The sequence below is a fragment of the Schistocerca americana genome, chromosome 7, assembly GCF_021461395.2.
Source record: "Schistocerca americana isolate TAMUIC-IGC-003095 chromosome 7, iqSchAmer2.1, whole genome shotgun sequence".
NCBI lineage: Eukaryota > Metazoa > Arthropoda > Insecta > Orthoptera > Acrididae > Schistocerca > Schistocerca americana.
Genome location: NC_060125.1, coordinates 109,287,428 through 109,304,738, shown reverse-complemented (window position 1 = coordinate 109,304,738; position 17,311 = coordinate 109,287,428). Strand labels below are relative to the sequence as shown.

Below are 17,311 nucleotides of genomic sequence, written 5' to 3'. Positions count from 1 at the left end.
CAAACAAATAGCACACGGGATATGGTCGCTCGAGTACATGTCAGAGATAACAGACCACTCAAGATGATGGGCACGCTGGGCAGTGCAGAAGGAGAAGCCCAAATGGGAACAGATGTGCATGGTGTCTGAAAGGAACGAGGGTGCTCCCGTGTTAAGGCAGATGAGGTTAAGTTGATTGAAAAGATCAGCCAAGAAGGCTCCTCTTGGAAGGTTCTGGGAGAACCCCAAAGGAGATGTTGCACATTAAAGTCACCAAGTACCAGAAAAGGGTGAGGGAGTTTCCCCGATAAGCTGTAGGAAGTCTACCCTGGTGACACCAAATGACAGAGGGATGTAAACAGTACAAAGGGAAAAGGTGAACTGAGGAAGGAAAATGCGGACTTGCAACAGCTTGAAGCTGGGAAGTCAGGGAGATTGATTGACTATGAAAGTCATCCCGGAGGAGCAGCATGACTCCCCATGAGATGGAATGCTGTTCTCAGGGGAAAGGTCAAAGTGGACTGAGAAGCAATGTGAGAGCTCAAAGCAGTCGTGAGGACACGATGTTGTTTCCTGTTGACAGAGAACAAGCAGATTCAGCCGTAAGTCCTCTTTGATAGACGAAGGCTGCGAATGTTCCATTGGAGGAGAGTGATGACGAGGAAAGATGAGGAGAGAAAAAATGAAGGGATGTCACCTCGATGCTGCTGAGTGCCAGCCTTCAAACACTCACTGCTACAGGGCACAGAGGCTGGAGGATCCTGCTCCACAAGATCTACAGAGGCATCAGGATTCTCCTTCTGTCAGCCTGCTGAGACCAGGGCAGGAAAACAGTTGGTGGTGCACACCACCGACACAGAGGTCTACCGGACAAGGGTATTGCGTAGCGAAACTATCAAAGAGGATCTCAGAGTCGGTGAAGGAGAAGACTATTTGCCTTTGATTTCTTGGACTCTCTCTGGTTGGCAGAGTTACTCAGATGTTTGTTGAGTAGACAGATGTAAGAAGTCTTCGTGGGAGTATTCCTTCTGTCCTTTCCAGCCTGCCAGTTGTGTAGCAGGTGACTTTGCCCATGAGGCAAAAGTTTGGTGGCTTGTTGCCCATGCTACCGTGACACTGGGCGATTTTACAACCTCGTTGCTGAATTTGAGGTCACATGCCTATGTGGCTATATCCTTCATGGAGCAAAATGTAGCAAGAACAGTAGTGTAACTGCAGGGTTTCCAACGAGCTAACAACTTGCAAGCGACTGGGTAAGGCACTTTTTCTTTCACCTGGACTATCCGCTCATCAAGATACATGGGACAATCTCGGGAGGAGGTGACATGGCTGCCTTTACAATTAATACAGCAAGGAGAAGGAGGCAGACAATCGCCCTCGTGAGTATCCCTACCACAGGTTACGCACTTGGCCAGGTGTCAACAGGACATTGGAGTGCAGTTGCAACGATGACACAGGTAAGCACATCGGGTTCGGAATGTACGATCAGACTGTCCATAATTTCATAGCCCGCTTTGATGGAAAAAAGTGTGTTTGTGGGCACTGTGGATATGTACCTGCCTTTTCATCACCCAATGGATTGCAATGACGGCCTGTTCAGAGAGGTACATTTGGATTTCTGCCTCCATCATACTATCGAGCAGCCTAGTGTAAATAACACCACAGGGAGAATTCAGCACTTGATTGGCCTCGTCACGAACAGGATAGCCATACAGGAGTGAAGCTGCAAGCAGTTGTTGAGCTTGAGAATTAGAAGTAGTCTCAAAAAGTGAAGTGCCATTTCTTAAACGAGAGCAGGATTTCACAGGCTCAGCAATTGCATCAACACCTTTCTAAATAATACATGGATTTACCATAGCCTAGGACTCCAGAATGTGAAACCACGAGGAACCATGGTGCAGCTGGGAGGGTCTTTGAACCATTAGCCTCATTCCATTTATGTTTAGTACACATTGAAGGTGAAGAAGACGATTAGCACATTGCGAGAAAACTCCCACAATTCCCAGTGCCTACAATGGCATGCTCACCCATCAGGGGTGCACCCATCTTAAATGATTTTTCACACCTCAGGTCACACCTCGTGACAGAGGAACGAATCGACAATTTCGGAAGGCAGCAGCTCCAGCAATCACCCCTCCCTGGGTCCATGCCAAAACACAAGGAAGAAAAGGAACTTGAGAGAAGGCAATTCGATTATCTAATAAGCAATGAACGAGTATTTAGCTACAGACAGAAGGATAACAGACAGTGTATATGATTTCTACATGTTACGCACCATCAGATGCGTCCACGGTAAGTCAAAGGATGAAAGATGGAACAATAACCAATATTACTTGTCATCTTGTGCCGAAAAATTACAATTCCAGCATTAACTACACGTACAATTCCCGCATGAACTATGTGGATTATTTTCATCGACTGACTATGTTACAGACAGAAAAAACGATGGTGGATGAGATTGCTCTTTTGCTTTGTAGCCTGCTGTGTAACAAATGCACTCATTATGCACAAGGAGACTGAAATGGAGTAGTTCTCCAACAAAGACTGCTGTTGAGAGGTGTACAAAAGTTTGTTCACTCCAAGAATAGTTTCACTGGCTCTTGCTTCATCGTCTGTATTCAAAAATAATTTATCATCTGAGATCAAGGCACACAAGCCTATGTACATGAAAGTATTCGTCACGAGGAATGGTAAACATCAGCCCACTTACTCATCATCTACATGATGATCAGTTTGCAATTCAAGGAAAACCACATTCCGAACCATGTGAATGTGCTCAGTGTGCAAAGTATCTATTTTCATGAGGGCAGCAAGAACTGTTTCAGCAGATACTACAGAAATTAAAAGACAGTTACCGCATTTACTCGATTCTAAGCAGCACTCGAATCTAAGCCGCACCTGAAAAATGTTAGGCCGCACCTCCAAATCGAAACAAAGTTGGTCTATTGTAATATGAGAGACAATTTAGGTCGAATGAATGACGATACAGCTACAGTAGTTTGGTTCGAGTCTTAAGCTTAGCAGTCAAGCTTTACCAGGTAGCCATTGCTATGCGCCAGTCGCTCCGTCCGTATTTATACGGATACCCTTCCTTTTTCACGTGCTTCATCTGGTTTGAATCGATTGCTTATTTTTCTTTGATCTGATAAGCGCCGTTCTCTTTGTTATAGGTGTTTACGTCACTCTAAGCTGAAAATGCATTATTGTACTGTGTCATGCATTGTTTGTCGCATTCTGATAATGAGTGTTTACGACCTGTCGCCGCTCGTGGCATGGCTTGCTTTTTGTGCACACTACCCCCGCTTACAATAAAAGAAATAGAGGAATTGTCTCATTAGCGAAACAATGGCAAGAGACTGGTAGTTGTTGTTACTTACACTGCTGCTTTCTTTGATAATGATCAACAAGAACCAAATAATAGACTGCGTATGATAGATGTTCTGAACAAGAGTTTAGCTAAAATTTTTCTCCGTTTGAAGATCTTTGCAGACACTTCTCGTGTACATTACATTCTGCATAGAAATTAGAGTCATCTTAGATTTAAAAATCTATCAATTGTCGTGGTTCATTTCTGACTGTATCACTATTCGGTATAAGAATAATACGAATATAAACATGACATGATATGTATATTCTTCCCCCATTTGCTGTTGTCTCACACTAGTTTCGAAGGTTATTAGGCAGACAGGATTTAAATGAGATAGCAGCAAACACGAAACAATACATGGCAAAATGTTTATATTCGTATTATTCTTATGGTGAAGAGAATACTGCATGTGATGCACAATTCATAAAAGTTCCTATTAGCAACCATCTCTTCTCACAGGTAGGAAAAAATTCAGAACGTAGAGTTGGCCATATTGACAAACATCCCAAACAATCTTGCCAGTCGGATTTTCGTAGTACATTGAAATGCTGCTACATTTGAAGATGAACAATATGAAATTTGTATTTACTTCGTTGGATAATGTATGAAAATGCGGTGGTCGAAACTCGGGGCGGAGAAAAAAGCTCGTGTTCCACCTTTTTTAAAATTTATTTACTGACGCAGAAGTTTTTGCGCCACTATTTATCTTTGTGCCTGCAAAGCGTGCCTGTGTAGCGCTACATATATTCGACGGCAGAAGTTAGTTGTGGCGGCACCTACCAATTTTCAGAACTTCCGCTTACTTTGCACTCGATTCTAAGCCGCAGGAGATTTTTTGGATTACAAAAACCGGAAAAAAAGTGCGTCTTAGATTCGAGTAAATACGGTATACCAAAGTTGAATCACCAACTATTGAACTTGCATACTTTGAGACGATGATTAGCTGTGATAACCACATTTAGTGCTAATATTTTGTTGCTGTTCAGGAGAATTTTTACAAACTTGCCGTATAAAACATATCACAATAATAAAACTGAAGTGCTGCAAGTGGATCTAATTTGAAATATGTAATATTGTTCATGCCCCTCTAGGGTAAATTTTTATGGTCCTTACCTGCTCCTCAAAGAGTTTAAAAGAGTTAAAAATACAATGCTGACCACTAGACTACCAAGCAGATACAGCACACCACCACCACCACCACCACCACCACCACCACCACCACCACCACCACCACCACCACCACCTCGAGCAGAGGGCAATGTTTCTTCCAGAAACTACCATATTCAGCAGTGTCACCAGGTTATGTAGATGCCAGAACTTAAAATTCTGAAGGGTGGCCAGTTTTATTGACACCTTAGGTGATCGACTCAAGACTTAGCCTCTGCAGCAGCCTGCTGATGGCTAGGTTTTATGTCTAACGGAGTACTGGCTATGAAAACACTCCCTTTTTTGGTGCTGCAGCAGGTACTTCAAAGTTAGTCCTAACGAAGAAACTGTAGGTTGTTTCTCAGGACAAAATCCACTTAAGTGAGTAAACACTGCTGATTGGTCTGAAGCAGTGGAATTAATGCCTGGGACACATCAGTATATGGGACGCTTCAGCAAATGTCCGCCAAAGGACTTGTTTAAGGACTTATTGTAATAAAAGAAGAAAATTTATTTTGTAAACCCAGTCAACTACGCAAGACCCATTGGCTTAATATCAACAACAGACAGAATTCATTCATCAAACGCAAGTGAATTTATACATTCGAACTTCTGTGATCCAATGCCGTTCACTCAATTAGAGGTGCAAAGTTTTTCTCACATTTAAAGATAACACAAATTGTGTACAGGATTATTTATTTTCTCAGACACAAAGTAAGAGTGATTTTATTTTCATTCAGTCAAGAATCATCTCACAATGGTACACAAATTGTCATGCTGATACAATGAAAATCAATAGTTCAAAATATATGTACCAGATACATAGGTACTTTCTACAAGGGTGGGATAGGTTTACAGTTGGTCTTGATGTAGGAACCATCCGGGCATTTGCCTGAAGTGATTTATCAAACCATGTAAAACCCAAATAAGAGTGGGCACACAGAGCAAAGTTCATCTTCCTGAATGTGACGTAGATATTGTAATAGCTGCACTGCCTCATTTGGCTGGTCCCTATTATACAATCTTCTTTTATTTATACAGAGTCTGCTATAGGTAACCAATAATGTAGTTACGAAAGTTAGAATAATGTCATCACTCTTACTTTTATGTGTATGGGTTTTGGCAGTACAAACATTCTGCCTCTTGAATTTAAGTGCTGGCTAGAAATTATGTCTTGTACATATAAGACACTAATTGAGTTCTCAAAATTGGCAGGATAGGTATTTAATCTAGTCTTATATTACTCTACCTCCTCCTTCCCCCTTTCTCTGTCCAACTCATCCACAACCCTCATTCTGTACATCTCTTCCTCCCTCTCATTGTACTGTTCCTCCAACCCCTTCTCTCTGTCCATGTCATCCTGCTCCTGTCTGTTTCAATCTACTCCTCCCCCCCCCCCCCCCCGCCTCCTCCAATATATCTTTGCAGATAGTAAGTAGCACGTGTATCAAGTTTGGTTAAAGTCGATCCAGGGGCTCAGGAGGAGCTTTTTATCAGCAGTTTTACTAATAACACTTCCCCTTACTTGTACGGATTGTGCATTCCTGCCCATTGAGAGAGCCCCTGACAGAGGTGCATCCCTGGCCAACTGCATCCCTGTATACAGGGGAAACATTCTGATGAAAAATCTTGGAAAGTTGTCAGTAGAGGCGGCCTCTGACCCATAAAGTCCCAGGATTTAATGTGTGATTTTTATACATGGGACACACTAAAAAACAATGTGTATGCTGACAATCCTCACACAGACAATATTTAAATCGAACATAACTAGAGAAATTAACATCATGCTTGCAGAATTACAGTGTGTTGCTGGTAACGTCATCACATGAAGTCAATGAAGACTGGACACCCATGGCTACCACTTCCACCATCTCCTGTAACTACATTTTTTTTAAATGTTAATATTATCTTTTCTGTTTTAGTCAGTTCACTGTTACTTGAAACTCAGGCATGAGGCATATTGGTTATATGTATGACACACTATACTATACGGAATAGGTGTTTCTTTTCTTTTTCTTTCCCCCCCCCCCCCCCCCCCCCCCCCCCCGAGAAGTATTAATGTTCTGTATGTAAGTTTGGCCAGTTGAACTGCCTAGTCTTTTTTTTGTTACCATACTGGGATTTTCTCGGCCTACAAAATGAGTGCATTGGTACATGCCGAGGCCTATTTCCTTCAGCCCTGCATACCTAGAAAGGTGGTGTCTATTCTTCTGGGTGACAGAAGCCATCTTCAGCTGACTTGAGAACTGTGTACTTTCTGTTTCATGCTGAAAATTTGGTCCATCAACACACAATTAATAAACATACAACTACCATCTCTACTAATTCCCATCACTTCTAAAATACTTAAATATTAATAAGCATAATTTATTTTTGGAACTGATAATAATAATCCATAAAAAATGCATGAAGTCAGTCATGTTTCGTATGGTTTATTCACTATATACAGTATTATTTACATAGACAATATACATCAAAATATAAAGAAGAATTTTTTCATACCATAGTCTAACTCTCTCTCTCTCACACACACACACACATACACACTATCAGACATAAAAGATATTCTTCTTGAGCATCTGGGGGATAGACCTTAAACATTCCCATTATTCCAGTAATGACAGAACATTTTCTTGTATACGAAAGTCTTTCTTATTTCAATTTCTTAGCATTCTGCAAGAAATGTATTGTAAAATATTCAAAACATAATGTTTGCAAAACATTAATATTTCCTAAAAATAATTATTGTATTAAAGTCTGATATAGTTAAAATGGCTGGAATATGTAAACTGTGTTACACACACATCTTTCATCTCACAACTTTCACGTTTCCTTCATTGTTTCCTAGTTTTATAACTGAAAAGGAAGTTTTTATTTAACTGTGTAGACACATGGCATCAATTTTTTGTAACTATTGTAACACAGTGTTACGTGTCAATTTCAACAGATACAACAGTTCAACAAACACTAATTACATTATTCCCACTTAAGTATTTATTTCTTCATTGAGATACATGCTGCACCAACAGCTTCAGTCACCAGCATACTAATATTTGAGGTAAGAATTCCAAAACAAGTAAAAGAAGCCATCATAGTGAGTTTCAAAAAACACATGTCAATAATTTTAAAAAAATACAAATTCTGGTAATGACAGTAGTTTCTCAAGAAAACCAAGGCACCAATATAAAAATGAGGAACCTCATATCTCCATGTAATTCAGCACAATACTTCATAAAGTGGGTAGCAGTAATCCATACAGTAACAACTATCGAAGCTACATATTTTGGTACTTACAGCCAAACTGAGATAAACTCATACGGCTCATGTCCAGTAACCTAAAAAGCATGTTGCTAATATTACCTTTCACAGTAAATAATTATGAAGGAACATTTAAATATTGGCATTATTACAAATGAGCTGATAGGTTTTTATAAAATGAAGTAGTAATTGCCATGGTTTTTATTTTTGAGGAAATGATGTCATTGATGACCTTACCAGCAGACAGATGGAACAATGAAGTCAGCAAAACTATCAATTTCTTTCAACTTCCTTGCACCATAGTATTTCTCAAACACTGGTCCTTGGTGAGTGGATGTATTCTTAAGTAGCCAAACAGCCTGTACTTGCATTTTTCCTATCTGCTGTATAGCAATGATTCAACATATGAGATGAGCAAACTGTTTAACTGTACCTTTTCCTCAGGAATTTTTCAGTTTCAGACACAGACAGTACACTATATATGAGTAAGTAACTAAAATAAAGCAGTTTTTTTCATGATAGAAATCTAAATTGATTCATGGTAATTTTTCATTACATAAATTCATAGTTAAATCATGTCAAGAACAAACAAATGTTGCTGGGATCAGTGCAATGCCAAAGTAAAACCACATTACAAATTGATTCAAGAATGGTGAAGCACCATTTACATGTGACTGGACAAATAAGACATATACACCACAATCATTTTACAATTCAGAAGTAATTCACTAACATGTAAAATAGTATTTTTTACATGATTAAGACACTTGAGCATAGTGCCACAGCACTGTGTAATAGTGTTAATGTAGTATTACAACTACAGGGTCCACAAAACAGATCCTGCAATCAAAGGAGGAGTGAAAAAAACTTCTATGTGATTCACTTATGCAGATACAGACATTATCTTTTTGGAGCCAGCAGTCAATTCAGCCAGGAAAGAGGAAAATGCTCACTGGCTGACAGGGGTTATACAGGTATTAAATATGGAAATCCTTTTGAAACCTTGCTGTAGGGAGAGACAGCAAGAACAGACAAGGTGAAAATGAACAGATCCATTAAGTAGAAGTTTTTCTTCCTCTATATTTGATTGTAGTTTCTTTTAAGAGAAAACTTTCTATAAACAATTTTAACAAACATTTCAGTAACAGATGATGGGAGCCCTCCTGTGGTGCCAATATTCATTACTGGATATAAATATTTTCATAAGTTTCAATAAATTTCTTCACACACAATTTAAATACTACAAATCTCATCAAATATCAATCTGTTATGTATGTCATGACTTGGAATAACTACTGAGTAAAATTAAGTCAGTAACAGAAAATGCAATAATGAACAAGTAAAATCCAATTAAAGATGATAATGATATTTAATGAATACTCCAGAAAACTTCATTAGGGATGTCAATCCATGTTCCATTGTAGTGTAAATGTATAGGAAACAGCTTAGGAAAACATAAAGAAATATGCAAGTATTTAAAATATAACATCAAAAATAGTTATAATCACTATGTCCACTAATAACAAATTTATAAATGTTTCCTCCGTTCACTGCTAAAAGGTGTTAACTGCACAAATTCAACACATAAAGAAGACATGCTTTTTGGCATTCTAAATATTTATTCACAAAAATTGAAAAAGCTACTTCAATTTGCTCTACAAAAATCCATTACAGATGAATGATAAATTCAGTGGCCTGTTATCAAAGCTGGCCTGAGATATTTTAGCGTAACAGGACAATATTGATGAACACATTGACTTTGTGCAAAGAATAAACATTGTAAAGAAAGCAGTCTTATAATTGATCAGCTTTACTACAAAAGAGCTCTTCATTCTAACTGATGATGAAGTCCAAAACTATTTGTCCATATATGCCTAAATTTAATAGCTACATTCAATGTAACATTTTTCGGATGAACATTTATTATTCAATAAAGACTTGGAGGAGCAGATGATTCTGTAGTAATTGGTATGAACAGATGACTCAAAAATGGCTACAGAATCAAACAGAAAAGAAAAAATAATCATATCTGAATTGTTATTTAAATGTTCTAGAACTTGACTTATCATCATTCATATTTTTTTGAGCTGAAGAATTTCACAATATAGATATCTTGGTATTGTGGGCATAGGTTTTGCTCAGCATGACTGGAGAAGAAATTACTACTAACACAAAATCACAGGAAGATAGCAGTGTATCAGATCGTTATGAAACATTAAGTGAGAAGTTAGACTATACACTGCATACATGTTTGCATATGTATAAATAGATATATTTATGGGTGATTTTGTAACTATATATATTAGAACTCTCATTAAATAATTATTAAAATATAATCATATTTGATCATTAACAAATTCATTATTATTTACATAAATATACAAAATTTAAATATATGTAAGAATATAAATTGCACATTTCAGAGGATTTTAAAGGGTTACTGGAACATATTTATAAAAGGTAACAGGTGATCGGCAAAACTGTGACGTTAAAAAGGTGGGCTTACATCATAAACTTCAAGAATGAAAATCTGGCATTCACTAATGACTAATTTGGTGAAAAACCAACCAACATCAAATGGAAAAGGAACCTCTGATGCTGACTTAATATTTCATTTTTACAGTTTCATAAAGTAAAACTGCTCACCTCCCTCATTCCTGCACTGTATGAACAAAGACAAATCTTTAAAGCAGGTATCAATTGACATCCCTAAGTACTTATTACAACATTGCAAAGATGGAGATATGTGCATATGAAACAGCCAAAACACACTTTATGCAGCCAGGAGTATCACATAATTCAACTTTAAATCCAAGCATGCGCACACACACACACACACACACACACACACACACACGACAGGCAGAAGTAGAAATATGATCTGCTTCATAGCATATCCTTTCATTTACGTAGTTTGTGCCCTAAGATGACCCAACTTTGCTTTCACTTCACGGAACGTTGGCCGCTTATCAGGTACTAGATCCCATGCCTAGAAAAGAATTAACAATAGCAACTTTACATCATCATCTTACACTTTACATGGAAAACTTAACCACTATGGCTACTACGTACATTATTAAAGATATGTGAGAGAAGTATGGAAACTGATTGTGTTTGTTGTTTGTTTATTACTACTAAATAGATAAAAATCCACTTGCACACTTGCTCTTCAGCAGCCTCAGTTAAAAACTAATATTTATTGGCAAAATAAATGATAGAGAAAATAAAACTGTTTTCTGAATCTAGTATCATTATTCCAACTGAAAATACTAATTCTTGTAATCAGTCACATTTATTATACTATACTTTCCCCCTAATTGTTTTGGAGTATTATACCTCCACCATCAGGTGGATTTATATCAACTAATAAAGTATGGAGGTGTTGTATCTACATCGTTTGGGTAACCTGTGCAACTGTCTAACAGCAGCAGACAAATGAAGTATGAAGCCCAGAGTTATGTGCACGCTTTGATTACATACATTAACAGTAATATCATACTCTTCTAAATACTGCAACTACACAGAGTGAACTCTAAAAATTCTAACTTCTTACTCTAAAACCCTAATGTAACTCAAATGTAGACGAGTGCTATGTTATATGAAAGGAAACACAGAGAGATATTGCAATGTCAACAGTTTGCCCAAGTCTCTCTCTTGCTCTCTTGGTACCACACCACATTTTTTGACTGCTCTTTCCTGACAATAGGCACCTATGGAAACTCATTCCCTACTTATGATGCTCTTTTGTAAAATATAAATGAAACAAGCAATAAAACATGTTTTCTTACTGTCATCCACATAAGATGTTCAACCCAAACCGTGAAAATCAGGTGACAGGTGGAACTATTAGTCATCTGGTCATATGGTCATCACACATCCCATCACCATCTGCCTTATTAGCCACTCATTATTCTATCAACTTCCAATGTTTCTGATGATGTCACACACACACAGAGAGAGAGAGAGAGAGAGAGAGAGACTGATGACAAACATAAAAACTGAATGAACTCAAATTATTTTGGAATGGAATGTAAATGACTAAGCTGAAGTTTCCTTTTACCTGATTATTTTCACAAAACTTGATATGCTATAAATAAATTGCTCAAAAAAGTTTTGCACCTTCTGCGAACATGTGTGAGCTTAGATTCCAGAGGAGAAGGAAGAAGTGTAAGAATGAGCCACACGAAACTAAAACTATAACTACGAGGGGCGTTCAGAAAGTAAGCTCTGATCGGTCGCGAAATGGAAACGACTATGAAAATCCGATAAAGCTTTGCACAGATGTGTTGGGTAGTGTCTCTAGTATAACCCCAGTTAGCATCACGTCGCTCTTCTCATTTCTGAGCTCGCAGTGAGTGCGTAAAGATGTCTAGAAAATAGTGTCTGCCGCCAAGTACGAGGGCCTGGTGAGAAATTTCGCCTGAAGCTATGCAGCTAACATTACATAACTGTCGTGCTGTTTCTTCTTCAAGACAATTCTCAGCCGCATTCTGCAGGGGCAATGAAGATGCTCCTGCATCGTTTTCAAATGGAAATGTAAGATTACCCACAATACAGTCCGCAATTGTCTCCCCCTGAGTTTCATCTCTGGTCACATGAACCGCTGTCTTTGAAGACAACATTTTGACACAGACAACGAGGTGTAGGCCAGCGTGGAGAATTGGCGGAAAGCACTGGCGGCTGCCTTCTATGATGAGGCTATTGAAAAGTTGGTACAACGCTATGACAAAAGTCTAAGTCAGAACGGCGACTACGTAGAGAAGTAACTGAAAGGTGTAGCTAATTGTTACAAGTAAAACATTTCTGATGTTCACTGTGGTTTCAATTTGGCAATCAATCGGAGCTTACTTTCTGAACAGGCCTCGTATAATCAAGGCACTTTCTTTGAAAGTGCATGCCATTGCGCATGTGCAAAATCAAAAGCCGCTGGGTAATATTCAAAACCATTTGTCACCACCCCATACATTGTAACATGTCTGGATTCTGCTAGGAATGCTGTTCACGATGAGGTTGAGGCATTGCTGCTCAAACATGTCCCATTCTTCCTAAATGGCACTCCTGAAATCATCCAGAGTGTGAAAACAGTTCCCGAGATGATGCACTGGAAGTTGCAACTAATCCCAAGCATCAACAACCAGCATCATGTCAATAGATATCTCAGGACATTCCATTTGGTTGATTCCTGCCCCTGGAGGAAGGGGTTCATGAGGCAGCAGTGTGCTTGTGCATTATTATCCTAAAGATGAACTGAAGTGTTTAGTTTAGAGCTATACAGCAGTTTGGAAGATTCTGTCTTGATACTATGCAGCTCTCAAAATACCTTCTATAGTGATGAGAGGTGTCAGACATGCTGTCATGCTATAAGCTTAGTCTGTCCATACTGCTGAGAACAGAGACAAATAACTGGTTTTTTATTAGTTTTCTTTTCTTACTAATTGTGGCCCACAAGTAAATGGCAAGTTACAGTTAAAGTACAGCATTGATTATCTGGATGTTGGTTAACCAAACTGTTACTTGCACATGTGTGCTGCCACCACCCTCCCCCTCCCCCGCTATGGTCTTGCCCCCTCACTCCCGCTCCCTCCACGACAATGCCAAGTTGCCGTCTATAGTAACCACTTGCCCTCTGTTATGATCACTTGTGTCAACTTTGCGTCATGAAGTAAAGTTTTGACGTAAAATGCCTACACATAAACCTGTTGGCCTTTCTATGAAATATAAATATGAGATTAAAAAAAGATTAGAAGAAGGTGAATCTGCAACCAAGTTATCTAATGAGTACAAGGTTGGTAACTTGAAAGTTATGGATATAAAGAGCAAAAGACAAGCATCATGAATTTTATATGCAAGCTTGATTCTACTGATGAATTGACAAACTGTACAACTAAGAAGCTCGCCATGGAACGCGGATCTAGATGATGCTGTTTACAAGTGGTCTATCTCTGATCCCACTCTATGTGAAAATATAATTCTATTTAGTGAAAACTGGACGTTGTCAAATTTTAAGGCAAGCACGGGATGGTTAAAATGCTGCAAGTTAAGACACGGCATTTGTGAGGAGGAGGAAAACTATTTTCCATTTTTTTCAGCAGCTGATTCTTTCAGAATCAAACTAAGGGAATTGTTGAGGAAACGTTACGCTCTCAAAAACACTTACAATGCTGACAGAAGTGGGCACAATTGGAAAGCTTTGCCAAGAAAAACTATTGTTTCATGTCATGAATTAGCAGCACCTGGTAAAACTTGTGCTAATGATACAGGTAGCCACCAATTGCCTATTGGTAAAAGTAAGACATCATGTTGTTTCAAACATGTTAATATGTTTGTGGATGCATATTATTTACACCTCACAAAAGAGTACCTGGGTGCATAGTGTGATTTTCAAGAAATGGTTTATGGAAGTTTTTGTACCCTCTGTAAATGCTAATCTGTTAAAGGATGGCAAAAGGAAGAAAACATTACTACTCCTTGACAACACATCATCTCATCCATCCTGTGATAACTTAAACAAAAAGGGTGAGCTCATAAAAGTGACTTTTCTTCTATATAATGTAACTTCCTTATTACAACCCATGGATCAAGGTATTAATGAGAGTTTCAAATGGTATTACAGAAAATAATTGTTACATAGAAAGAGAAGAATGTCCATTAAGAAAGCCTGGAATAAAATTTTGAGTATAGTGTAAATTTCTCAAAGTCTAATTAAAAATGACAAACAGAATAATATGTCTGAAATGCTCAATATGCTAAAAGAACTCAGCTGCCATTAATGCAATCAAGAAGACATTCAAGAATGGAGGCACCAAATCATACAGGATAGCAAAATTTTACAGCTTGTCGTTGATAAAACTGATCATCAACCAGTGGCCCAGAAAACAAAGATGAAAATATACCAGCTGCTTCTGAAGAATTTACATGCCTAGATACAGCCTTTCAATGGTTTGAAACTCAAGATGAAAGTGATCAGTATCAGATATATGTCCTGAAGAAAATGTGTGACTTAACTGCTCATTAGCAGATAGGTTTGCATAGAGCGATAAAAATTAAAAGGTTTTTTTAAAGCACTGTACATGCAAAATGCATATGTATTACATATTTTTGCTTACTAGGCTGTGTTACATATATTCCTTCTATACTCGCTTTTGTAATAATAAAAGAGATCCATGTTATTATAAATATATGTAGTTATTATTTGTCAACAAACGTATACAATTCGATTATCTGAATAAACCAGTTTGGTTGATGATAATGCCATTAGACACAAGGGACAGGCTGAGATTGGGGATAGATATCAACCATGTTCTTTCAAAGGAACCACACCTTCAGAAATTCAAGATACAGAAACCTAAACCTGGATGGTCTCACAGACATTCAAACTGTCACAGTGGAAGTCAGAAGTAATATTATTGTCCATGCCTTTGAGCACATCGAATAATGAAAAATAGAGATTCTTCTGTAAGAACACAGTGTGGTGGCCCTTCACCACACATCAGTCTTAGCAGTTTATACTTTCCTTAGCTTTCCATGGCCGTCTGCTAAGGCGGGGAGTTTCTTCCTTCCCACATTTACTCCCAACCCCAAGCTGTTGATTCTACTGTACGACCAGATGCTGCCCACTATGGTCACTGGCTATGGGTACACAACAATAACTCAGCTCCTAGCAAGGCTTCCACCAACCTAGCCTCACTCTATATCTTGATCTTGTCCTCACAGCCTCAAGATTTCCTTCGACCCTGTCCCGCTATGGACACGCACACGGCAACAAGCGTCGTACAGAGATATTTATCAATGAGTTTTAAGACTCACTCATGATATCTCTACACCTGCTATGCAGCCTGGTGTATAAATTGGTGCATGCTGCAAAATATTCCAACCAGTGTGTGTTAGTGCCCATGTGAGTACTGTCCAAGTTCTGAGCTCTGTCGATCGCTGCCAGCATGCTCCTGTGTTATACATGTGCCTTTGGTTTGGACCTCGCTTAAACAATTTCTTCCATGAGAGGAAATTATTTCTGCTTCCCAAGCCGATAAGAATCAGTGTTGTGCTGGTGGATACTCTGGCATGAGTTAGTGACCGTTAAGGGTCAACTGTTCTTACTGCACCAGTGAGTTTGTTCAGTGTCCACTATTCTCACAAAGCTGCACTTTTATCTAGTGCCATCACCTTGATAAGTGACTTTCTCCTATATCTGTCAACTTCTAGGCCATTTCAAGTTTTTATTTTTTTAGTTGTTTCATAAATGTGTTGTTTCTTAACTATGTGTGGTCACTGATCTCTGTGCAGCACCTAGCATTACTCGTTTCACATCTTTTTAATTAATTTAGCGAGTTGGGTAAGGGAACATTCCTACACTGGTGACCCGTTGAACTCAGGCTACTTAATTTTCTAATTAAGCAAGTTCTTGGCTGCCTTGTCTCATTATGCATGCATTTTGACTTATAAACATGTGTGCAACTCACCAACAACATCCATTTTCATGCTACAGACACTAGTCTGCTTCGCCTCATAAGTTAATTATTCTGCAGTTGTTTCACCTGTGTGACCTAGTGGCCATGGCTTTTGCCACCAGCACCACACGACATATTGCCGACCTGACTGTGTGCCTTGCAGAAGTGGAACTCAACAACACCGACTTGCACATGCAACTCGCAGTGATGTGACCACCAGTAGCCCATCCCCAGGAGCCAGATGCCACACAGATGCCCACACCAGCTGCTGCATCTATTATCGCTAACACTCCCTCCGACCGCGATGTGCCAAAGGCCAATCCCCCACTTGCTGCCACTATTCCATCTGCCCAGTCGGGAGTGTATGACATGCTCATCCACTTCAGTGCTGTCATGGCAGTATTGTGGATGACAGTGGCCTCCCCCAATTCTGACCATCACCGTCCATGCAGCCCCAGTCACCTTGGCCTACAAAGTGATCTTCCCTGGACCTTCACTGTGTCAGACATCTCTTACATCTATTACCTGAGTGGACGACTTTATCGGGCACTACCACCTGCTCTGTGAGATTGCCGGCCAGTGCCTCAATGACAGTGAGGCACTTGTTTTGCTGTTTTCTTCTATGTGAAGCAGTAGGCGTGTTATGGCCCATATGTTGATCTCCTGGTGCAATTTCCCGCTCTCACACACCCATCCAGTGCACTTCGGAGGAGGGGGGTGTCTGCCATTCAACTGTCCACTACATCAACACCACCCCCAGGCTACCCATTTTCTGCTGACCACAGGTCCTACAATCAGACAAAATCATGATCACCAAGGCTGAGTTTGAAGAGCTGCTTGCTAACAGTGCTGCATCCTTCAAAGAGCAGGTGGGCATCTGCCCTTCACACTGCCAATAAGAAGGATGGCACCTGGCACCCATGTGGTGATTACCAGAAGCTAAATGCTCGTACCATCCCTGAGCAGTACCCCATGCTGCTTCAACGCAGCTACAACAATGTGCTCACTGGGGCTACCATCTTCAGCATGATCAAATGAGCCAAGGCTTTCATCCAGATTGCGGTCACATGTGAGGACTTCATGAAGACCGCCACTATCACACTAATCTAGTGGT

At 39.3% G+C, this 17,311-nt stretch overlaps 1 protein-coding gene across 2 annotated transcripts in view; it reads right to left on the bottom strand.

The window, feature by feature from the left end:
* LOC124622661 (tyrosine-protein kinase CSK) overlaps positions 1 to 17,311 on the bottom strand; it is a 285,377-nt gene that overhangs the window by 45,139 nt on the left and 222,927 nt on the right. The window contains exon 10 of one of the 2 annotated variants that reach the window (XM_047148455.1): positions 6,905 to 10,739. The exons of the other annotated variant lie outside the window; for it this stretch is intronic. Within the exon in view, the coding sequence (XP_047004411.1) occupies positions 10,656 to 10,739 (84 nt within the window). The 3' untranslated portion in view covers positions 6,905 to 10,655. Of the gene's footprint in view, positions 1 to 6,904; positions 10,740 to 17,311 lie in introns of those variants that run through there. 2 annotated transcript variants of the gene reach the window in all.